The sequence below is a fragment of the Lampetra fluviatilis genome, chromosome 45 (genome assembly GCF_964198595.1).
Source record: "Lampetra fluviatilis chromosome 45, kcLamFluv1.1, whole genome shotgun sequence".
Classification (NCBI taxonomy): domain Eukaryota; kingdom Metazoa; phylum Chordata; class Hyperoartia; order Petromyzontiformes; family Petromyzontidae; genus Lampetra; species Lampetra fluviatilis.
In genome coordinates, this window is record NC_136319.1 from 2,360,768 (window position 1) to 2,384,893 (window position 24,126).

Below are 24,126 nucleotides of genomic sequence, written 5' to 3' on the forward strand. Positions count from 1 at the left end.
TAGAGAGCAAGGCGTACATGGCATGGTTATACAGAGCTAAGAATCATAATTCGGATCCAGAACACAGGGAGAGGGATAAAGAACCCAGCCTCTCAGAGAGGAATAAAAATCACCGAGCAGTCCCACAATGCAGGACGGAGCAAAAACGCACGCACACATGGCAAAATAACCCAGAGAGAGGTTGGTACGAGAATGAGAGCGGCACAAAGCCGAACATTCAGAGGAATCGCAGGAGGGGGAGGTTCAGAACAGAACCATATCAACACCCCATGCCACGACACACGCAAGGTCAAAATTACCCACAAAAATGGCAAGGTAACAATCCAGGAAAAATTTGGCACCCAAATGGGAGAAACACTGGGCCAAAATTGTACGAGAATCGCAGGAGGGAGAGGTTCAGAGCAGAACCATATCAACACCCCATCCCACGACACACGCAAGGTTCAAATTACGCAGAGAGATGGCAAGATAACCACCTAGCGGGAAGGTGTTACACAGACCGCGGAGGTATGGATGCGAACATTCAGAGGAATCGCAGGATGGGAGGTCAAACACAATCGATCCAATTCCGACCAATTCCTCCACCGGCTATACCAGGAGGGAATAGAGGAATAACACAGAATGCGGTCCAAAGACATGATAAACAACCCACAGTGAGCGCGAGCGAGCGGCCAACACGCGCCCCACCCGCCGAGGTATTAAACCCGAAGCTCAATGAGGAATACAGGCAGGCTGCAAGTGACAGGGCGGGCAGAAACGTGGACAGTACTCCCGTAAATGACGCGCGGATCGAATACAAGGACAGGGTTGCATTGAAGCGTGATCGGACAGTACAAAAACCGACAGCAGGGACACGCCCTGAGGAGCGCAGGCATGAGCCTTTGAATGGAAAATATCCAAGGGAAACCAAAATTTATGTGGGTCGGAGTGCTAAAATGGAGACGAATGTCCATGACGTATCGGGAATGGTGTTGGAATCCAACACACTCGTAAAAACAAAGAGGGCAACATTACGAGGGACAGAATTAAATCGACACACTGACTCGGCAAATGTGCATGTAATCGCAGAGAGAGCGAATGCCAGTGATGACGGAGTACAGAAGTTGGTTGTGTGCGCGAATTCTGATTATGTGCAGCACAATTTTACACCACACACTCCCACGACGCGAGAGAGTGAGAGGGGAAATTACAAAAACGAACCGGAAAACCGTGATCGAATGATCAAAGTGATAAGTGGTAAACCAGACACTCGGAACTTGGTAAAAAGATTGCAAGGATGTAACAGGAGGAAATTAACGCAACAATGCGTTCGAAACCGCTACCTAGCGTTTCCCAGGATTTAACAAAAACAAGAAAAATTAATATCCGTCGGAGTTATGAGGGATGAGAACTATGTAACTGGTGATATCGATGTTAAAGTTTTGTTGTATTTTCCTGGCTTATTTCAAATGTAACCTTGTTAAGATTGTGATACATATGCGCGCGCTTTGGAAGGAATGCGTTATGGATTAGTACCGATGTTTAACGTTGTGTTTTATTTCTTTTGCTTGTAGATTCATAACACAAAAAAGGGCATTTACTTGGTTTGGAAATTCGCCAGTGGCCAAATCGACCCCTGATAATTTTCAAACGGGCGGCAAAAAAATATAATAATTTTTTTTCAATTTATATATATACCTTTTTTAATTAATTAATGAAAACAACTCACTTCTCCTCACAAGAACACCAGGAATCCATGAAACATGGAGGGCGGTTAAAATGTTGAGAGTTCGGTCACAAGGAGGTCATGGACATCCGAATGGACAAAAGATGTATGGACTAGCCTCCCAAGACATCTGGAGATATACAGATAAGGGCAGAATAAATAACGGTTGAAACTTCGCGTTTTCTTAACGTTTTCCTTACCGAAAAGTAGAAACTTAACAAAGATAATTAACCAACAAACAATAATTTTATTATTATATGTTTCCTACCTACACGACCTTCCAAAAAAAAAAACTAAAGAGTACGAATTCCAGAAAGCTTAAGTGGAAACATAATAACGCTTAACCTTAGGACATAAAAAATTAACTCAGAATAAAACACCAATCTCTGGGGAACTAAACTAATGGGCATATCACACTACAATAATGTGTAACATGTTTTCCAGGAAATGGCAGCCCTCCTGCTCACGCTCCTGCTAACGTACTTTGCCAAGCAGGGATAGAGCCAAGGCCTGATGATGCCACCCAAGAATAACCGTAGAAACTATCTTTTTAACGATATCTCCTATAACACATAGTCAATAGAATAATTTCTCCCTCCCTTATCGTGTTACCTTCCTTTAGAATATATATTTTTTTTTCTTCTCTCTTGTCACATATAACCATGTTAAGTTGTGACACGTACGCGCGCGTTGTAAGGAAATAGCAGCAAAACTTGAGGACAATCGATGGTTCATGATGGAAGAAGGGTATACATTTTTTTTTAAAATAACCCGTGGCCATTTGACCACTGGTCATTTTTAAAAGGGCGGAATGTTGTATACTAAACCCTTCTTCCAAACTTGATATTTTTATATATTATCTTTTTACTTGATATATAATGAATGAAAACACCCCAAAGCGCAGCAAACTGCAAAACACCAGGTGTTGTTAAGTGATGAACTGGAGGAGGGCTAGGATGACAGAATTTGCAACCTTGCCTCAAGGAAAGATAAATCCAGGGTGAGTGGTCAAACGAAGTGGGTCAGCTCAAGGCTGTGTACACAGGGGGGGATGATTTAAACAACCCTGCACGGCTGAACGTGAGGGGGCCTTTGACCTGAAATTAAGAATAACACTCCCAGAGCAGAAGGTTGGATGGCCACAGTGAGACGAATAAGAGCGTTGTATATCTCAAGGATGCAGACTCAGCTGAATAACAAGGCTGCGGGGGTCACCAGAAGTTCGCGTTCGCCTAGTTAAGACGAAAAGCTCAATTATTCTGTATTGCTATTAAAGTAACGTTAAAGTCAGAATTTAACCACAGGGTAGGCTAAAGTTATTGATATTCACACCCACTCCAATTAAACCAGGCCACAAGTTACGCCTACTGAACCATCATCATCATTAAGTCAATATGAAATGTTATTTCCATACTTTAATACTTTTTATACAACTCGACCCGAAGCATATGACAATCAGAACCTTCCTAAGTCAAAATTGAATCGCACCCAGACAGGAGCGAATAGTCGATATAAGGTTGAAGAGGGAAGGAAATTAAGAGCACGGCGAACTGCAAACGTAAGCAAAAAAGCCGGGAACACACCAACCCAGCGACCCACCAGCCCAGCAACAGCGAGTCGGGCTTCGACAGGCCATAAAAGTAGAAATAATAACTCCCGGGGTCAGGGGACATCAGAAGAAGCAAGCAGACAAAAACCAGAACTGACTCCAAGGTTCAACCGCCCTCACCTACAAGGAGTGACGGAAATTAATGAGGCCTTGAGTTAACGGCGTCAGCTGGACAGCAACAACAACGGCGAGCAGAGACAGAGTGAGGCAAAAACCTGCGAGGCTATGAAATGCAACTTCATGTCAGTAAAGCCCTGACCAACAAGTTAAGTTAAAGACATCACAATACATAATATCGTACATAACATCAATGTTAACGCTATTCACCGTCAACTATATTCCGCTTATATAACCATGCAGACACCAAGGAATACGAATTCCTAGGATCAAGAAACTTACCCCTTAACCTAAGATATCGGAAATAAATTAATAATAATAAGCCTATGCATGAAAGGACAAAAGTAAAACTTATGAAAAGCCAGGATAGCGGGATAAATCACCACCAGGTCGAAATAAAATACATAATAAAAGAGCGATGTTAAACCCAGGGTCGGAGAGAAAGGGAGATCCCGGCCGTCTTTGTATCCCCGCAGCGCGGGATGGGAGTGTGTATGTGCTCGGGGAGGCACCTCCACTTGGGTCAAGCACCACGATGGGAAACGACACACCTTAGGTTACATACAGAATCATAACTGGGAAATGGTAAGGGACAAATGTTAATTAAAAACTTTTTAACCATGTCTGTGTGCGTCTGTGAGGGTCGGAGGGAGTGTGCCCCTCCCTCCAGGTCGTGCAACACGGACAGAGGCGCCTGTGAGACGATTTGTAACGTCTGTGTTTTGGTTCATGAAGAAGGCCAGACAAGAGATAATATTGCACCCAGACAGAGAGACGATTTCGAGGCAATTTGTAACATCTGATTGTTTGCTCATGGATTTTATGGAGGGAGTATGACAACGGAATATACCGTGGGTGATGCACACAAGGACACGGGCGTACGGACACACACATGGACACACCTACCTACGGACAGATCCTGACACAGCAAAAATCGAAAGAAACCCGCCTTGTGGGCAGGACCCAAAGGGATTTTTCGGCATAAAAGAAAGGACCCTGAGCATTGGAAACCAGTTCGACCAGGAGGGTCAACTCATCAGCCGAGTTCGACCAGTGGGTCGGCTCAGGAGTTCGACCAACAGGGTCGGCTCAGGAGTTCGACCAGCGGGTCGACTCAGGAGCGAGCTGCGACCAGCGGGTCGGCTCGACTCATCTTCAGCTCGACCGGGAGGGTCGACTCAGGAGCGAGCTGCGACCAACGGGTCGGCTCGACTCTTCAGCTTCTGGGACTCAGCCGAGTTCAGCCGGCTCTCGGGGCTCGACTCAAGCGGCTCCCCATCTCCTCTGCAGGCGGGCAAGACCCGCTTGACAGCTCAACTCGGCCTGCGTGGGCCAACCTCTGCCGAGTCGGAGGTCTCTCTGCAGCTGACGGTCGCGGTTTGGCGACGTGGCGACGACGCTGCGAGCGAGCTGTGGGCGCCACCTACCGACCGGGTTCCGAACTACGACAGCGTATCAACAGGCATCCAAACCAATTCACCACGGTGACAGAGGAGCGACTAATACGTATGACGCGCACCGCCCCCTCACCACACGACCACCAGGCGTCTGTTTGACATAAAGAACCGACTCCGAACACTGACTATTCAAGACCACTCTTACCACTCAAACACACTCGAACCCATAAGCCATCCGTGGCTGTGAAGAAAACACTCGAGACCGAGTGATGGCCATCCGTCGTTTATAAGAGTATTCGTAATTTTTATCTTTAATATTTAGTGGGCTGCACTCTTAATCGCATAAATTCCCAACAGATCCATCAATACGAATTGATTCTTGGCACCTCCTTCCGCCGAGCCACGCTCACGTGGGGAGTGGTGGCCCACCAGATCCTTATCAGGTGATCTGGTCCCCAATTAGTAAATTTGACATAAGATAACGATCTTCGGAAAAGGAGCACCGTCGCAGGCCCTTACTCCGAGCCATTCTGTTGTCAGATAACCTGCCGATGTATCTGTTGAGATTGGTGCCTTTAAGAATAATAACTGTTTTGATTGTGTTTTTTTATCGCCGTATAATCTTTCAAGTATCTTTCAGTCATAATCGCCGCACGTACTCGCATCCTCTACAGAATATTCAACTGTCCCGTGACCCAAGGTGCTAACAACGTGATAAGGGTTGCGTATGATCAATAAGGAGGGCGGTACTGCGTGAACAATATTGAGTATAATCATTCATTAAAGTTAAGGTTTTTCTTAGCATAGTATTTGCATGTTTTAACGACTCTCTCTCTCACTAACAACCATCGCGTTATGCGGGATCCATGTGCCGTTGTCAAGTGAAATCAGACAATCATTGATGATACTGTATTGATGCCGTGTTGACGTTCCGGGATTGAGAGTTCGCATACTATATCATAGTTGAGGTTGAATTAGTAATAAATTGATTAATACAGAAGTGGTTGTGTGATTCTTTCCTGAAGTCTATGCATAAGATCTGCTTCTGCGTTGAGATCTGAACTTGGTGACCTTAATAAACACACTAATACATACTCAGTAAATGTTAAAGCGATAACGGGGTGAACCGGGGACCAAAATATAAGCGAGAATGAGACGAACCTAGACAACGATGCCGAGTTAATCTAAGTTAATCTTGCATACTTACACCACACCTGCATAACTGCATACGATTACACTATGAGATCTCTTTTACCAGTGGCAAAATATAATGGTAGGTTTTTACCCTTTTAACTGGTACAAAACTGACACCTTTATTCAAGGCATCATGTTTGCAATGACCACAACACAAGTAGTCAATAAAGCAAACAAAAAGAAGCAACTCTGATAAGGATAATAATATGCACTGTCCTTGAAGTTGATTGGCCCACACCCGAGACGGCTTTCTTTAGAGCCTAGTCCCCATTGGTGTAGGGCCAGATGACACCAGAAGGCGTACAACTCAAAAACAGTGCAATATCAGAGTATTGAGAGTTCGGGGTAAACATTTACACTATGAGATCTCTTTTACCAGTGGCAAAATATAATGGTAGGTTTTTACCCTTTTAACTGGTACAAAACTGACACCTTTATTCAAGGCATCATGTTTGCAATGACCACAACACAAGTAGTCAATAAAGCAAACAAAAAGAAGCAACTCTGATAAGGATAATAATATGCACTGTCCTTGAAGTTGATTGTCCCACACCCGAGACGGCTTTCTTTAGAGCCTAGTCCCCATTGGTGTAGGGCCAGATGACACCAGAAGGCGTACAACTCAAAAACAGTGCAATATCAGAGTATTGAGAGTTCGGGGTAAACATTTACACTATGAGATCTCTTTTACCAGTGGCAAAATATAATGGTAGGTTTTTACCCTTTTAACTGGTACAAAACTGACACCTTTATTCAAGGCATCATGTTTGCAATGACCACAACACAAGTAGTCAATAAAGCAAACAAAAAGAAGCAACTCTGATAAGGATAATAATATGCACTGTCCTTGAAGTTGATTGGCCCACACCCGAGACGGCTTTCTTTAGAGCCTAGTCCCCATTGGTGTAGGGCCAGATGACACCAGAAGGCGTACAACTCAAAAACAGTGCAATATCAGAGTATTGAGAGTTCGGGGTAAACATTTACACTATGAGATCTCTTTTACCAGTGGCAAAATATAATGGTAGGTTTTTACCCTTTTAACTGGTACAAAACTGACACCTTTATTCAAGGCATCATGTTTGCAATGACCACAACACAAGTAGTCAATAAAGCAAACAAAAAGAAGCAACTCTGATAAGGATAATAATATGCACTGTCCTTGAAGTTGATTGGCCCACACCCGAGACGGCTTTCTTTAGAGCCTAGTCCCCATTGGTGTAGGGCCAGATGACACCAGAAGGCGTACAACTCAAAAACAGTGCAATATCAGAGTATTGAGAGTTCGGGGTAAACATTTACACTATGAGATCTCTTTTACCAGTGGCAAAATATAATGGTAGGTTTTTACCCTTTTAACTGGTACAAAACTGACACCTTTATTCAAGGCATCATGTTTGCAATGACCACAACACAAGTAGTCAATAAAGCAAACAAAAAGAAGCAACTCTGATAAGGATAATAATATGCACTGTCCTTGAAGTTGATTGGCCCACACCCGAGACGGCTTTCTTTAGAGCCTAGTCCCCATTGGTGTAGGGCCAGATGACACCAGAAGGCGTACAACTCAAAAACAGTGCAATATCAGAGTATTGAGAGTTCGGGGTAAACATTTACACTATGAGATCTCTTTTACCAGTGGCAAAATATAATGGTAGGTTTTTACCCTTTTAACTGGTACAAAACTGACACCTTTATTCAAGGCATCATGTTTGCAATGACCACAACACAAGTAGTCAATAAAGCAAACAAAAAGAAGCAACTCTGATAAGGATAATAATATGCACTGTCCTTGAAGTTGATTGGCCCACACCCGAGACGGCTTTCTTTAGAGCCTAGTCCCCATTGGTGTAGGGCCAGATGACACCAGAAGGCGTACAACTCTACACCAATGGGGACTAGGCTCTAAAGAAAGCCGTCTCGGGTGTGGGCCAATCAACTTCAAGGACAGTGCATATTATTATCCTTATCAGAGTTGCTTCTTTTTGTTTGCTTTATTGACTACTTGTGTTGTGGTCATTGCAAACATGATGCCTTGAATAAAGGTGTCAGTTTTGTACCAGTTAAAAGGGTAAAAACCTACCATTATATTTTGCCACTGGTAAAAGAGATCTCATAGTGTAAATGTTTACCCCGAACTCTCAATACTCTGATATTGCACTGTTTTTGAGTTGTACGCCTTCTGGTGTCATCTGGCCCTACACCAATGGGGACTAGGCTCTAAAGAAAGCCGTCTCGGGTGTGGGCCAATCAACTTCAAGGACAGTGCATATTATTATCCTTATCAGAGTTGCTTCTTTTTGTTTGCTTTATTGACTACTTGTGTTGTGGTCATTGCAAACATGATGCCTTGAATAAAGGTGTCAGTTTTGTACCAGTTAAAAGGGTAAAAACCTACCATTATATTTTGCCACTGGTAAAAGAGATCTCATAGTGTAAATGTTTACCCCGAACTCTCAATACTCTGATATTGCACTGTTTTTGAGTTGTACGCCTTCTGGTGTCATCTGGCCCTACACCAATGGGGACTAGGCTCTAAAGAAAGCCGTCTCGGGTGTGGGCCAATCAACTTCAAGGACAGTGCATATTATTATCCTTATCAGAGTTGCTTCTTTTTGTTTGCTTTATTGACTACTTGTGTTGTGGTCATTGCAAACATGATGCCTTGAATAAAGGTGTCAGTTTTGTACCAGTTAAAAGGGTAAAAACCTACCATTATATTTTGCCACTGGTAAAAGAGATCTCATAGTGTAAATGTTTACCCCGAACTCTCAATACTCTGATATTGCACTGTTTTTGAGTTGTACGCCTTCTGGTGTCATCTGGCCCTACACCAATGGGGACTAGGCTCTAAAGAAAGCCGTCTCGGGTGTGGGCCAATCAACTTCAAGGACAGTGCATATTATTATCCTTATCAGAGTTGCTTCTTTTTGTTTGCTTTATTGACTACTTGTGTTGTGGTCATTGCAAACATGATGCCTTGAATAAAGGTGTCAGTTTTGTACCAGTTAAAAGGGTAAAAACCTACCATTATATTTTGCCACTGGTAAAAGAGATCTCATAGTGTAAATGTTTACCCCGAACTCTCAATACTCTGATATTGCACTGTTTTTGAGTTGTACGCCTTCTGGTGTCATCTGGCCCTACACCAATGGGGACTAGGCTCTAAAGAAAGCCGTCTCGGGTGTGGGCCAATCAACTTCAAGGACAGTGCATATTATTATCCTTATCAGAGTTGCTTCTTTTTGTTTGCTTTATTGACTACTTGTGTTGTGGTCATTGCAAACATGATGCCTTGAATAAAGGTGTCAGTTTTGTACCAGTTAAAAGGGTAAAAACCTACCATTATATTTTGCCACTGGTAAAAGAGATCTCATAGTGTAAATGTTTACCCCGAACTCTCAATACTCTGATATTGCACTGTTTTTGAGTTGTACGCCTTCTGGTGTCATCTGGCCCTACACCAATGGGGACTAGGCTCTAAAGAAAGCCGTCTCGGGTGTGGGCCAATCAACTTCAAGGACAGTGCATATTATTATCCTTATCAGAGTTGCTTCTTTTTGTTTGCTTTATTGACTACTTGTGTTGTGGTCATTGCAAACATGATGCCTTGAATAAAGGTGTCAGTTTTGTACCAGTTAAAAGGGTAAAAACCTACCATTATGCATACGATTAATTGCCTTATTCCGATCGATAACCCACCCTCATCACCGAGGCGGGGTCTGGTTATCATAACGACTTGCATTATCATAATTACACCCACTCGCATAATTACTACGATTACCTCTCGAATTGGCATAATTAAATGTGCATAATTACATAAATTAACATATTTCCGGATAATTGCACATTTGGCCAATATTCATTTGATTATTATTATTTTCACTGAATATTCATAACCCACATATACAACATAATAATTTCACCCACGCACGCATACAACACATCAAAATTTTCATACCCAACATATACAACAGCGGCCCCCTCCTACTGACAAGTCGGCGAGACGACCACGCTCCCTGAGGGGAGAGGGACCGGCGTTGCGCACGCGATCAAAGTCGCACCTGTTTCGTTAACACCGTTGCCATGTTTTATCTGTAACCCCTTCTCTTATACCGCGCTACAGTTGGCGCCCTAATGTTGTATTGCCCACATTGCACATGGTTTCGTGCCCTAAAATGTTCATTCTCAGCTGCGCGTTGTTCGGCACCCTACTAACCTTACCTCGTTACGCGTCATTGGCGCCCTAAAATATCAGTCACAGGTGTAACGCCCGTGCGACACTTGTAGAGGTAACTTCTTTATTACAATCCAACACTCCACCACTCCAATTCTCCAACTCTCCAACTCTCCAACAGTCTAACTCTCCAACAGTCCTGATACTCTGTTACCGCCTAGGTACACAGCCTAGGTACACAGCTTAGATACTCTACTCTGGCTACGCTCTGGAACTCGCCCTCACAAGGTCGTAGAGTCGGGAGTTCAAGAGTCCCACCACTGGCTCTCACAACATCCCAGGGTCCTGAGATGGCTGGTCTTGGGTCTTGGGTCTTGAGCTACAACTGGCCCTGATCGTCCAGGGAGCTCCCCTTTTATGCCTAGTTCCCAACGAGGGGTGGGGCCGTGTGCGCCCCCAGATATCCCACAGAGCACACACAGCCCCCCCCCCCGTTAGTGGCGCCAAGCGGCTTAAGCGCCTGGGCCGCCCGGGAACCCAATGCCTGGCACCAAGAGGCTTAAGCGTCTGACCTGCCGGGGAACCCAGCGCCTGGCGCCAAGAGGCCCAAGCACCTGGCCCGCCCAGGGTCCCAGAGCCCCCAGCAGCCCCTCCCTTCTTATGTCACTACACAGGGGTTGGCCCATCGCCCTTTTCCCAGCCGAGACGGCTGACTTTTTACATGGGGGGGGGGGGGGTGATGAAATGTGAGGTTACACCTGGATGATAGATGGGTTACACCTGGATGATAACGATTGGCTCTGCCGGCCTCAGCCCACAACCAATGGGGAGTCGAGCCAGGGGCCCTGATGTAATGTGAAGGTTACACCTGGAAGAGGATGATTGGCTCTGCTGGCTTCAGCCGCAACCAATGGGGAGGCGAGTTAGGGGCATGGCCCTGGGGCTGGAGGATGGGCTCTGGAAGGTTCCAGGGTGGTGGCCGAGGATTGGCTGCGAGGCACCACGTGGGTCAGGGATTAAAAGGGGTGGAGACGGACAGCACCTGGTCCGAGCTGGGAGAAACGAAGACGAAGCCACGCTGGTGCCGTGGTCCGGAGCTTGCCACGTGGCGAGCCGAAGCAGTCTCTCTCTCCCTCTCTCTCTTTCTCTCCCTCTTACGCTGTCTGCCAACAGTGTGAAGGAGCCGTAGAGCAAGAGGAACGAGTATAGGGAGAGCTGTGACAGAACTTAATAAAGAAGACTGAAATTCAGAAATTGTCTCGACGACCTTTATTACGTAAGTACATATGTCTGTTTTCGATTTAAAGCTTTCGTGACTGCAGGGATTCATCTTCTTGGTTCTTTCGGTAAAGTCACGTTGAAGGGAAAAAATAAAATAATAAAAATAAAACATAATAAAATCATTCTCACGACGTTTCGGCTACAACGCAAGCAGCCATCCTCAGGTAAAGAATGAAACACCACCAAGCTTGGAGCGTATATTTAAGCTGGGTTGTACGGGGTAGACCCGTGTGATGTAAAGAAAAAAGTTTGGCTGGAAGCATATTATATTTTTTGCGACATAGAATTGTAATGTATTACTTACTGTTAGTAGCTCAGCTTATTGAAGAGTATATTTAGTATACTGATGATACTATGTAGTTTATACTTTAGTTTTTTTACGTGGTGGTTTAGTAACTGCAGCTACATACTATTAACATTCCTTTCCTTTGTTAATGCTACCCCCTATCCCCTCCCTTTGATGCTACTAATCCTGCATAATGCCCACCTCCTACGCATTTCTCATAAATATGCTAAATTCCTCTTGATATGCAAATTATTGTGTCAAGGCGCTCTCCTTCCCCCTCCAACCCAGCTTAAATATACACTCCAAGCTTGGTGGTGTTTCATTCTTCACTTGAGGACGGCTGCTTGCGTTGTAGCCGAAACGTCGTGAGAATTATTTTATTATGTTTCATTGTTATTATTTTATTATTTCCCTTCTACGTGACTTTACCGAAAGAACCAAGAAGATATATTATCAGCAACGATTTCAGCCGCACCACCTCTACATAACAATAGGCTCAGTCAACCATTCTACACAACAAAGGCTAATTTACTGGCAGCGATTTAAGCCGCACCAACTCTACATAATAATAGGCTCAGTCAACCATTCTACACAACAAAGACTAATTTCCTGGCAGCAATTTCAGCCGCATCATCTCTACATAACAAAAAGGCTCAGTCCCTTTTACATGCACCTTTACATCATCCGCACCTAGTTTACACAACAAAGGCTCTTTCCTAACGGCGTGCTTCAGCCGCACCGAACCTCACAAAAATAATATTCAGGGCCTACCTTGGCTCCTCCCACCCTCAACCAGTATATATAAAAATACGGTTTTCTGGGAATTTCTCTCACTTGATACAGCTATCGTGCTGTGACTGTTCCTCCTGAAGACGGAAGCTTGTGTTGCCTCCGAAACGTCGTGATTTTTATTTTATTTTTATTTTATTTCATTAATTTTAAATTTTTACCTACGTGACTTTACCGAAAAGAACTAAGAATATGAATCCTTGCAGTCACGAAAGCTTCAAATCTAGGAATATTATCAGAGTTATGTTTTTTGTTTGCATTATGGCTGCAGGTATTGTGGTCTATGCAAACATGACTCGTTGTAAAAAAGGTGTCAGTTTTGTTGCCAGATAGAAGGGTAATAAAACAATTATCAAGATCGATGTAAGTTGTTTTTTACCGCCTTAAATGCAAACAGCTGATTAATAGAGGCTAGTTGCTATGGAGACGCGCGCCTCAGTCACTATCAGGGGCGGTTTCTTCATTAGGGCGATTGGGCGACGCACCACCAATGTCATTCAACCACAGAGTCACGCTAGCCATCACTGTCAGCCTCTGGATATAGTCAAATCAGCGTCATGTCACGTTCTGTGGAGTACCGCCTCTTTTTGGGCGATTTCACTACGGCTGAGAATCGCCCCGAGTGCCCCCATAGACTTACATTCAAAGATGTTTTTTTTTCGAACGGGGGCGCTGCAATGCATTCTCTATGGCTTCCGGGAGGGCATGCACTAACGTGCTTACGTCATCATACGTGCTAACGTCATCATACGTAAGCACGTTTCATCCAACAATATAATTTGTCGCCACCTAGTGGAATCTTTAATAAAATAAACTTGAGTGGATTGTATTAATAGTGAGTATAGAAACAAACAAGATGTATTGTAAGAGTCACTTTATTTTTCATTAATATTAAAGAAGTGAAGTTGCCTTTACATGCTTAAGCTGTTAATTTATCCATTGCATGGGTGGACCTTATCCTTATCAATCATCCAGACATTTGCCCCCCCTGAGAGATTTTGCAGGAGCCGCCACTGGTCACTATGCGTGGGGACGTGCGTGGTGACATCACCACGCACGGCACGTGATCATCAGTGACGACTTCAGCTCTAACCGGTTGTGTGTTGGAGAGTGAATCCACTACAACGTTGACGATTTGAGTTCCGTGACGTCTCGCTGGTGACAACAACAAGCAGCTGGCATCGGGCTATTTGCCAGGCAAGGCCACTGAGCTATGCAGCTCTTTTATAGTTCTACACACAGAAGCGACCTCGCTACACGTGATGATAGCTCAATGGAGTGGCTTGTTGCGTAGAAATTTATACTCATAATTCTAATGTGGAAGTAAAATCGGAAAAATCCACGCGACCACGGGGAGAGAGAGACACGGAAACTCCAAATACACAGCAGGCGTCAGGGCCAGGATCGAACCCAGGAGCTCCTGGACACCAGGCGAGGTAGTTAAGATATCCTAGCCGACATGGCGCTTTGATGTGGAATGATGCTCGGAGCCTCGTGTCAGTGTCTTGTGAACCAAGATACTTCTCGTATTGTCACCCTTTGGTTGGCTATCGGTATACTGAACAGAACGAAATAATAATCACTTATGAAGATCATAAAATATGAAGGAGGGGAGGGGATGGAGGAAGGGAGAAAGGGGAGACACTCTATGGGGCCGTCCATAAATGACGTCACACACCTAGGGGAGGGATGGGGGTCAGACATTTGTGACGATGTGTGACGAGGGGGGAGAGGGTGGTTAGAGATATGTGACGTCACGTAAAAATGTGCAACTCTAAATAAATATAAACAATAGAATTGTTATAACAACACTAATTTTCATTAAGGAGCATTTAACTTCTCCATGGGAGAGTGGAGAAGATTTTGGAAATTTGTTGAATGATTGTTACTAAACATTTTGATTTAAATTATTCTACCAGGGCTTTTCATTCTGTGGAATGAGGGGTGGAGGGGGGGGTCAAACATCAGCCAAAATTGCGTGACGCCATTTATGGACGGCCCTTATCCCACATAGACGGAATATATCGCAATTCTGAGGGGCTGGTGACCGGTTTTGTGTGGGGAATGTGATTAGAGTGAAATATATAAATATATAATTAGTATTAGATCATTAAAATATTTTATAACCTCCAATGTGCACGCTCCATTGCTTATTAACGCTCTCAGTTGCCACGAAATCCCACTCCATGAATTCGGCATCAGCCAAAGATTCTTCCTCACTGCTCCCCCCCCCCATTTGTGTTTTTATGGGACCCAGCCCCAAGCGGTGCCAACGGAGGATCACGCAGCAACATCGCACCAACACCACGGTGCGTCACGTAGCACCGTCTAGCTACTACCACTACCACACCGCTGTCATCGCACTACAACATGTTTATTTCTAAATATATACACAAGTATACATATTTTTACATGCTTTTTTCTAATATTTTGTTACAACTCACACTTTACTTCTAATTTAGCAATCTTTGGGAGAACGTTAAGCAACCAGGCTGTGCGTTAACTGTGTGTTAGCCGACTCTGCGTTGCATTACATTACATTACACTTCTTAATTTTACTAAATTTGCCTTCTCAAACTTTCGATTTTATTGCTCTAAAGTCTAAACCATTGTCTCTCCTCCGGCCACTGTGGTACGGACATTGTTGGAACCTTTTGTGTTGAGCGCCATCTATTTATTTGTTTATTAATTTGTAGATTATATTTGCTTGGCAGTGGCTGTGGAGAGGATTTGGTCCTCGTGTTTAATTAATGAACAGCGTTGCAGGATGCAGTGAGCACGAACGACACTGTATACAACTACATTGTTGTTGTTTGTGTACTGTATTTTTATTGTAGAATCAACGATACATGCGTTGCAATGCCACTGTCATACGTGTACATTTATACTTTTTTTAAATTAATATTATTGTTGTTACATCTCTCCCACAATCCATGACACCACCAGTGTATAAACACATCCCAGTTCACCATTGCTAATCACTGCACCCCTACACTACAGTCGCACTCCACCGCCTGGGTGAATACATCCACGTTGGCTTCACACACACACACAGAGCGGTACCTATTTTACTGTTAGGAACCTCCTGGTTACACCAGCCCACAGGGGATTATTGTGTCCATCCGTCGTGCAGGCAGGGGCTGGGTGGGAAAGGAGGGGCTGGGTGGGGAGGGGAGGGTGGGGAGGGGCTGGGTGGGGAGGGTGGGGCTGGGTCGGGAGGGGAGGGTGGGGCTGGGTCGGGAGGGGAGGGTGGGGAGGGTGGTGCTTAGTGGGGGGTGGGAGGGGTGGGGCTGGGTGGGAGGGGTGGGGCTGGGTGGGGAGGGGCTGGTCACCCCGTGGTGCCCTTATAAAACTCAACATTTAACCTACTCACGCCGGCTTGTGCCTACCCTCACATTCGGACATATTTGCGGAATACACCACGCCGCCGTTGACCCTGGCCATTTACCAAGCAAGCCAACGTTCCTACAAGCTCCCTCCACAGGAATCCACAGGAATCCGTTATTACGCCCCCCCCCCCCCTGCTAATAAAGGTTGAGGATTGTTTAAGCTCAGCCACCCAATTGTGATTGGAGAGCCAGGCAGCCCCTAGCCACCAACAGCCACCAGCCAATCACGGGCATGGCACTGCGAGTGACTCTGACGAGGGTGGCATGCGCCGTGCATCGTGGAGTCTCCCCTCTGCGCTGTTCACGTTCACCTCTCTCTGGACGGACCACTCAGATCCACAATCCTAATTGAGTCAACAACTTTACCATACAACCACCCCCCCACTGCCAGAGCAGGATGTAGGGGCTGAGCGAAGGTTTCAAGAAACGAGTGTAACGGTGCCATGGAGTCGGCGCTGTAAAACGACAGCAGCCCCGCGTCCCAGTCCAGATGAACCCCGACTCTCTGCGGAGGCTCCGGCACCGACAGTGAGGTCTCTACCCCGCCATGCACCACTGAGAAGCTGTCGCCACGTTTCCGTAGACACCAGGAGACGTCACTCCTTCCTAGGCGGCACTCATCACCACTCCCTCTCCTTGGAATCGTCCCGTACGCGACTCCAACCCTATACCACGTCGCGCTCCCCACGTCCACCTCCCAATAATGCTGACCCGATGAGAAGCTCTCAGAACACATGGCTTGTGGCCTCCACTCAAAGCGGTGTAGATGATGGGGGCGACCCTGGCGGACACCGCTCCACGTCACCGTCCTGAGATCCGAGGAAATCTGGAGGAGGTCGTGGGCTGAGTTTGTGTCCAGAGTCGGTGAGCGTCCATCTGTGGTGAGGACAGCGACGACACCCACATAGCAGTCATGGCGACGTGTGCGCAGTAGCGGAATGAGCAGTGCACGTGGCGTGTACACACACACACACGTGGCGTGTACACACACACGCTGGTGTTGTGTTGTCTGTTGTGTTGTTGTGGTCATACGTGATACGTTGATATGTAACACTGATTATTACGTGTATGACAAATGCATACAGGACTAGTGTTCTTCATAATCAACGATTTTTGGGTTTAGATCGCGTTATTTATAAATGTGTCGTAACCCTCCACCACCCGACACGGCCAATCAGTAAAAAAAAGTGTCACGTTGACAAAAGACAAATAGTTCACTGCTTTAGCCCACCGGTGTGTTGAAGCGTGAAACCACAACATTTACAATTTGAGTACGACGTTTCGCTGGTAATTGCATCCAGCATCATCGGGCAATTCGCCAGAATGGTGAGGCTCTGCTGTGTCTCCCGTTCTTATATAGAGCAGCAGCAGGGTGACGTCATCATTAACTCATTAACTCATCAGGTGCAAAGATTTGAGGGGGGGGGTTATTGTAATTATATACTTGATTAGTAATAAGGCTATTGTTACGATGCGAGTTGTAGATTAGTAATCATTTGGAATGTGTTCTATTGTGATTATGCTACATTAATAATCAGTTAGTGCTTGTTTCCCTTATAAGGACTAACTGATTATTAATGTAGCATAATCACAATAGAACACATTCCAAATGATTACTAATCTACAACTCGCATCGTAACAATAGCCTTATTACTAATCAAGTATATAATTACAATAACCCCCCCCTCAAATCTTTGCACCTGATGAGTTAATGAGTTAATGATGACGTCACCCTGCTGCTGCTCTATATAAGAACGGGAGACACAGCAGAGCCTCACCATTCTGGCGAATTGCCCGATGATGCTGGATGCAATTACCAGCGAAACGTCGTACTCAAATTGTAAATGTTGTGGTTTCACGCTTCAACACACCGGTGGGCTAAAGCAGTGAACTATTTGTCTTTTGTCAACGTGACAGTTTTTTTACTGATTGGCCGTGTCGGGTGGTGGAGGGTTACGACACATTTATAAATAACGCGATCTAAACCCAAAAATCGTTGATTATGAACAATATTGGTCGCGAAAGCCTACGTGTTAAAAGGACTAGTGTTCGTTAGTATTAGTGTACATCAACTATTATTCGTTAGGATTAATGTACACCAACTAATATTCGTCAGTATTTGTGTACACATTCTATATTCGTTAGTATTCGCGTGTACACATACCAATATTCGTTGGTATTTGTGTACATATGTAATTCTAGATTTGAAGTTTTCGTGACTGCAAGGGTCCATACTCTTTGGTTTTTTCAGTAAAGTCACGTAGGTTAAAATAAAACCAATGACTTAAATCACGACGTTTCGGAGGCAACACAAGCTTCCGTCTTCGGGTGGAACTGTCACAGCAAAATTACTATATTAAGTGATACAGTAATTTTGCTGTGACTTACTCTTGCTGCGGCAGAGCTCTCTCCCCCGTGTTTCCAATGCAGCCTTCCACTTACAGCCCTGCCCACTTACCCTTGGGTTGCTCCCAGCTCAGACCTATAAAACCTCTTGTCACGGCAGCTCTCTCGCCTACTTCAGGAGTTTTCTTGCTGTAGTTGTCTCACCTGATGACGATTGCTTGTGTTGTGATCGAAACGTCGTGATTTATTTTAATTTTATTTTTTCTACCTACGTGACGTTAACCGAAAGAACCAAAGAGTATACAGTAAAATCTTGGATTGCGAGCATAATTCGTTCCAGAAACGTGATTGTAATCCAAAGCACTCGTATATCAAATCAACTCATATATCAGTTGTGATCACGTGACGCTCGGCAACCAAAGCGTATACGTACTACTCGTATTGCAAGACCTCGCTCGTTTATCAGATTAATATTTCTTTAAAAAAATTGCTCGTCTTGCAAAACACTTGCAGACCAAGTTACTCGCAATCCAAGGTTTTACTGTAATAGTATTCGTTAGTATTAGTGTACGTATATTGTTATTCGTTAGAATCTGTGTACATATACTAATATTCGTTAGTATTAGTGTACACATATTAATATTCGTTAGTATTTGTGTACATAAATAATATTCCTTAGTATTAGTGTAAATATGCTAATAATGCTTAGTATTAGTGTACACATACGTGTATAATTAGTGAACAATAATTAGTGAATAATAATTAGTGAATAATAAATATTATCAAAATTGCTACACTAACATGACCATGTGTGTGTGTGCAGTGGTAGTGAACAGTGGTGATGATGCCAGCACCACGATGTGAACGCCACTCTCACAGCGTCTCTTTACAAATGTAGAGGAGTAAAATGGGGACGTGACGTCAGGTGTGCCGTTCAGTGCGATGACGTCACGTTTCCTAGGGTACTTAAGGGAGACCCCGTGACGAAAGCGGGGTCACTATGGGAACGGGTAGAGTACGAAGGGTAAAGAGGGAACCAGAGGTAGAGAGGGATCGAGTAGTGAGTCTGGGGAGAAGCCGGTGGTAGCCGATAGAGGTGCTTCTTTCTTCGGTCGGTGGAGTCCCCGATCCGACACGAGAGAGAGAGACCGGAGCTAGCCGGGCAGAGACCAGGACTCAGTGTAGGACCCCTAGCCCCTGGAAGTTGTGTACCCTTAGAGTTATTGTTAATCTTTAATAAACCTTTGGCGAAAGCCCATAACATACCTCCGTCTCTGAGTGCGTCCGAGGGAGCTTCTCTACACAAACACAACGCCTATACCACAGCCACCACAGCCTCGCACACTCTCACATTCACACAGGATGATCGCCTCTCCGCACTGTCTGCGTCCTGGGGGGAGGGGGGGCTTATTTGACCATGCTTCACAGGTGTCGTCAGTGCGCGTTGGCGATGGTGGGGATCGTGAACGTGGATGTATAGAGATACAGTACAACAATGGTTCATGCTGCACTTACCTCTGCTGGTGTTATGTGTAAACATTTTGGCACGAGGGAGACAAAGGTGACCGGGCATGGTGCTGACCACCCATCCCCTCGTGTGCCGTGCCGGCCTTCATATGTGCTGCTGATCGCTAACAGCACTCGCCCCAGCACACAGCAGTAAGGTTTCATATAATATTGAAACTGTTAAACGGATATCATTTTGCCAGGTAGAGACCACCGATCCATGTCGCTCTCTTTCAGAGTTTGCGTCTCTCTCCCCGTGGTGTGGCGTGGATTTTTCCCTGGTTCCTCGCGTTTTTCCCTCCACGTTTAGAATAAATTTGCATTCAGAGGATTTGGCTGCAGCTATAAATATCCACGTGATGAGCCACTTCGTAGAGGTCGCTTCCGAAAAAAGAGCGACATGGTTCAGTGGGTTCCTTACCTGGTAAAATAAAATGAAAAGGTGAGGAAGGTGGGTAGCACAGAAGTGCAGTATAACACAACGGAACACGTGGGTGCAAGACTGAGGAACTCACAGACGAGAGGCAGGAGTCTGCGCATGGCCCTTTCAAGAGAGCGGATCGTGGTGACGTCCAGTGAATTGGGAGGTGGGGGTGCAGATTCCTTTGGGATCTCTCTCCTGGGACAACCACCAACAGTATCACACAGCCTCGTTTAACCACAGCATTGGAATACTCAGCATCTATAACACACACAGCGCATGTCTCAGTCAGCCCGTGTCTCACACAGAGCGCATGTCTCATAGACAGCTAGTGTTTCACACACAGCCTCCGTCTCACACAGAGAGTTTCTCAAACACAGCCTGTGTCTCACACAGCCACTGTTTCACACAGACAGTGTCTCACACACAAACACACCCTGTGTCTAAAACACAGAGCCCGTGTGTCTAACAGACACATCATGTGTTGTGAGTGTTTAACCATGAGTCGTTAAGGATCTGTACCTGCGCGTCTCCTCCAGGTGCCCCTGTGGAAGAGAGAGAGCGATCATGAGTGACGTCTCTAACCTTGGACCACGAGTCCTCCTGCCACTGCCCGCTCTGTTGTTCTGGATAGCCAAAGGTCATCTCCACAGTGGCGCTCCCCACCTGCAGGAAGGCGAGCGAGTCCCTCTCCTGCTGCAGATTGCGCAGGCAAGCGGCCGCCTCCTGGAGCTGGCCGATCTCCCGCTTGTGACGAGCGATGTCCTCCTCGATCCGGGACAGCAGTTCGCGCTCCTTCACGGCCACACGACGTAGAGCCTCCCTCTCGTCCTCGTCCAGAGCCTTCCTTAGGCAGGCAAACTTGCCCGTGATGTGACCCCTGATCCCGGCCACCGATTCCTGCAGAGACGTGGGAACCAAGGTTGGCTCCCTGAGCAATGAGCCACTCCGTGTGAGTATGTGGATGCCGCGGTGGCTAGGAGATGTTGACTCCCTCGCTGGTATGCAGCAGGTTGGGGTTCGATCCTGAACCTGACGCCTGCTGTATATTTGAGTTTGTGTGTTCGCTCTGTGGTTGTGTGGATTTTTCTCTGCGTCCTCTGGTTTTTCACTCCACATTTAGACTCAATGTCGTGCATTCAGAGTAATTGGCTGCTATCAATTTCCACATTACAATCAGCCACTTTGTTGAGCTATCATTTGCAATTGCCAGGTGGCTTCTGAAAAAGAACTACATAGCTTCGTGGAGCCGTTCCGGGTCTCCCGGGTTCTCTTCATCTCTATGAGTCTATATGGTTGTCTAGATATCTCTATGGGTCTGTTATTTATATCGGTGTCTATGTATCGATATTGGCTCTATGTATCCCTATGGGTCCCTATATCTATCTTATAGGTCTCCATCGGTCTCTAAGGGTCTCTCTGTATCTAGATGTGTCTCTTTGTATGTATATATATATATGTGTCCCTATGCATCTAAAGGCGTTTAGATTATTTGGCTGCTGCTATGAATGTCCACGTGATGATGATGTCAGCAATTTGGTTGATCTATAATTTGTGACAGCCATGTCGCTTTTGGAAAAAGAGCTACAAAGCTCAGTGGGCCTTATCTTGTAAAAAAATAAGTCATATTCCCTAGTGGTGAATCATGCCCCAGTGATGAGGCGCCCATGTAACTGAGTCGATCCATGCCAAGGGGGCAAGAGGGGTGCCGCTCTCTTCTTGTTTCTCCACTAGAGGGCGGTGGGGTCGTGCATGTTGAGACTCGGGCACTCGGAGTCCGGTGGGGGCCCCCTCGTGGGTCCGACGAGATTTGGAGAGATGTTAACTACCTCGACTGGTATACAGGGAGTGGTGAGTTCGATCACAACCCTGATTTCTGCTGTATATTTGGAGTCTGCGTCTCTCTCCCTGTGATGGCGTGGATTTTTCTCCGAGTTCTCTGGGGTGTACCTCCACATTTAGAATCGACATAATCCAGGTCGGGTTTTCCAACGAGTCCGACTGGGGTGTAGAGTCCAAGGCATTTGTTATCTGCTGCGAACAACCCGCAAAACCCAAGAGTGTCTCCCGGTTCAAGCAAGCGTTAAAAGTACAGTATTTAGAGTATTTGCTGCTATCAATTTCCACCTGATAGGCCATTTAATTGAGCTATAATTTGGGACATTCAGGTTCCTTCTGCAAAAGAGCTCCAGGGCTCAGTGGGGCCTTACCTTGTAAAATAAAAATGGTTGTAGTTTAAATAAACTCCGGTGACGCAGCGCGTTAACCACCACCGTGCAGTGCAACAGCTGCACCACAGCACCACCCCGACAATCCGTGGCACTCTCTACACTTCTTTTTTTCCACAGGAGTGGAAGACACCAAGCCGAGTAACCTGATCTCTTGGCAGACTCGCCAATGCGGCTACCGAATTTGGTAAACGTGCAAACCAATTGTAGTTAATGTTGAGTTTGATAGTGAATGCGTTAGTTAAAGTAAGAGGCGTGCAAGTTATAATGCTGCATGAAATTTGCTTGAATGCGTTTTGACCCCCAAGACTTCCACACTGGGGGGAAGTCACGGGGGTCAAAGAGACAGACCCGGACACGTTACCTGCGCCTCCTTGTGAGCAGCCTCCATCCGCTTCACGAACTCCTCCACCTTCTTTCTCTTCTCCTCCACCGCTCGCGTCTCCTTTTCTACGTGCATCTTTAGTGAGAAACGAGACGTCACCTGGGGGAGACTCCAGCCCCCTGAGCCACCCCTCACACCGCCCTTCTCTCCACACCGACCCCTCCACAGCGAAGGCCCTCATCTCCAGGCTGCCTCTCTACGGCGACTGAGAGGGGGGAATGGGCAGTGGGCAAGCCGATGCCTCGTTGTAGCAGCAGCCGGTGGGAGCCGTGCTGGCTTGGAGTCCCTACAGACTCAGACTCAAGGGCCCATGTACCCACAGCTATCTAGTTTAGAATATAAATCTAATAGAATTGTCTCTCACGAGGCTGTGATATCAGTTTAAATTTTGTGTCCACTTAATTCCTTTAATCAGCAATAATGCTTAGAGCCTGGCATGTAAAACATCCTGAGGATGTTGCCTAAAACGTCAACCAGGAGATTGGCTCCACAGGCAGAGTAAAATTGAAAAGGGAGAACATGAACACACTATCGCTTTTTTCACGTAATGTTGTGCAGCCCAGTGACAGAATTGGTCAGATTGTGTTGCGGTGTCTCACTCTGAGGGCCTCACCTTCCGTGTCTCGTGCTCGTCCTTCAGCGTGGTGACATCATGTCCTTTGTGTTCAACTGCGATTGTGCAAGTTGAGCAGACCAGGCTGCTGTCTACTGTGCAGTAGAATTCCAGCTCCCTGCTGTGCACCCGGCACCGTCGCTCCTCCAGGTTCGGGATGGGAGCCACAAGGACATGGTCACTCAACCTGGGATTCTCCAAGTGAGGCCTCAAGTGTGTCGCACAAAAGGACATCTCACATCTCAGGCAGGTCTTCACTGCAGGAGTCTGGCCGTCACCGCAGTTGTCGCACACGACGGCCATCCCATCTCCAACTCTGAGCTGCTCCGCCAGGTTGGCGAGGACAACGTTCGTCCTCAGCTGGGGTCGCACAGGGAAGGTCACTCGGCACTGCGGGCAGCTGAAGCTGCTCGCCGTCTCCCAGGCGGCCTCCAGGCACAGGAGGCAGAACGAGTGTCCGCAGCTCAGCGTGGAAGGGCAGACGAATGTGCCCAGGCAGATGGAGCAGCGCAGCTCACTATCCACACTCTCACTGGGAGTCGTGCTCGCCATGACCCATGGCTTCGCTCGGATCGCTCGCTTGGTGGCTCAGAGAGACGCTGGACCAGGACCTCTCTCTTATAGCGATGGTTAAGGAAGTAGAATAGTGAAAATATGTTAATGTTGTCGTCACTGACATCACA

At 46.1% G+C, this 24,126-nt stretch overlaps 1 protein-coding gene and 1 long non-coding RNA gene across 2 annotated transcripts in view; both read right to left on the reverse strand.

Moving 5' to 3' along the window:
- LOC144947519 (uncharacterized) overlaps positions 1–24,126 on the reverse strand; it is a 543,474-nt gene that overhangs the window by 147,455 nt on the left and 371,893 nt on the right. The gene's annotated exons all lie outside the window — the stretch shown is intronic.
- Positions 16,252–23,995, reverse strand: LOC144947469 (E3 ubiquitin-protein ligase TRIM11-like). Its single transcript, XM_078876700.1, has 6 exons — positions 23,444–23,995; positions 22,810–22,905; positions 20,884–21,117; positions 20,740–20,762; positions 20,312–20,415; positions 16,252–16,820 (listed from the first exon to the last, which is right to left on the reverse strand). The coding sequence occupies exons 1-6, from the start codon at positions 23,993–23,995 to the stop codon at positions 16,252–16,254; spliced, it is 1,578 nt and encodes a 525-aa protein (XP_078732826.1).

Bases quoted from the DNA above. Each gene is read 5' to 3' on its own strand.
- LOC144947469 (XM_078876700.1), bottom strand. From the start codon at position 23,995: ATGGCGAGCACGACTCCCAGTGAGAGTGTGGATAGTGAGCTGCGCTGC. The intron at 21,118-22,809 runs GTAACGTGTCCG...ACGTCTCTGCAG, and splicing joins CTGCTCACAAGGAGGCGCAG to GAATCGGTGGCCGGGATCAG. The intron at 16,821-20,311 runs GTGAGTTCCTCA...TCCTCACCACAG, and splicing joins CAGACTCCTGCCTCTCGTCT to ATGGACGCTCACCGACTCTG.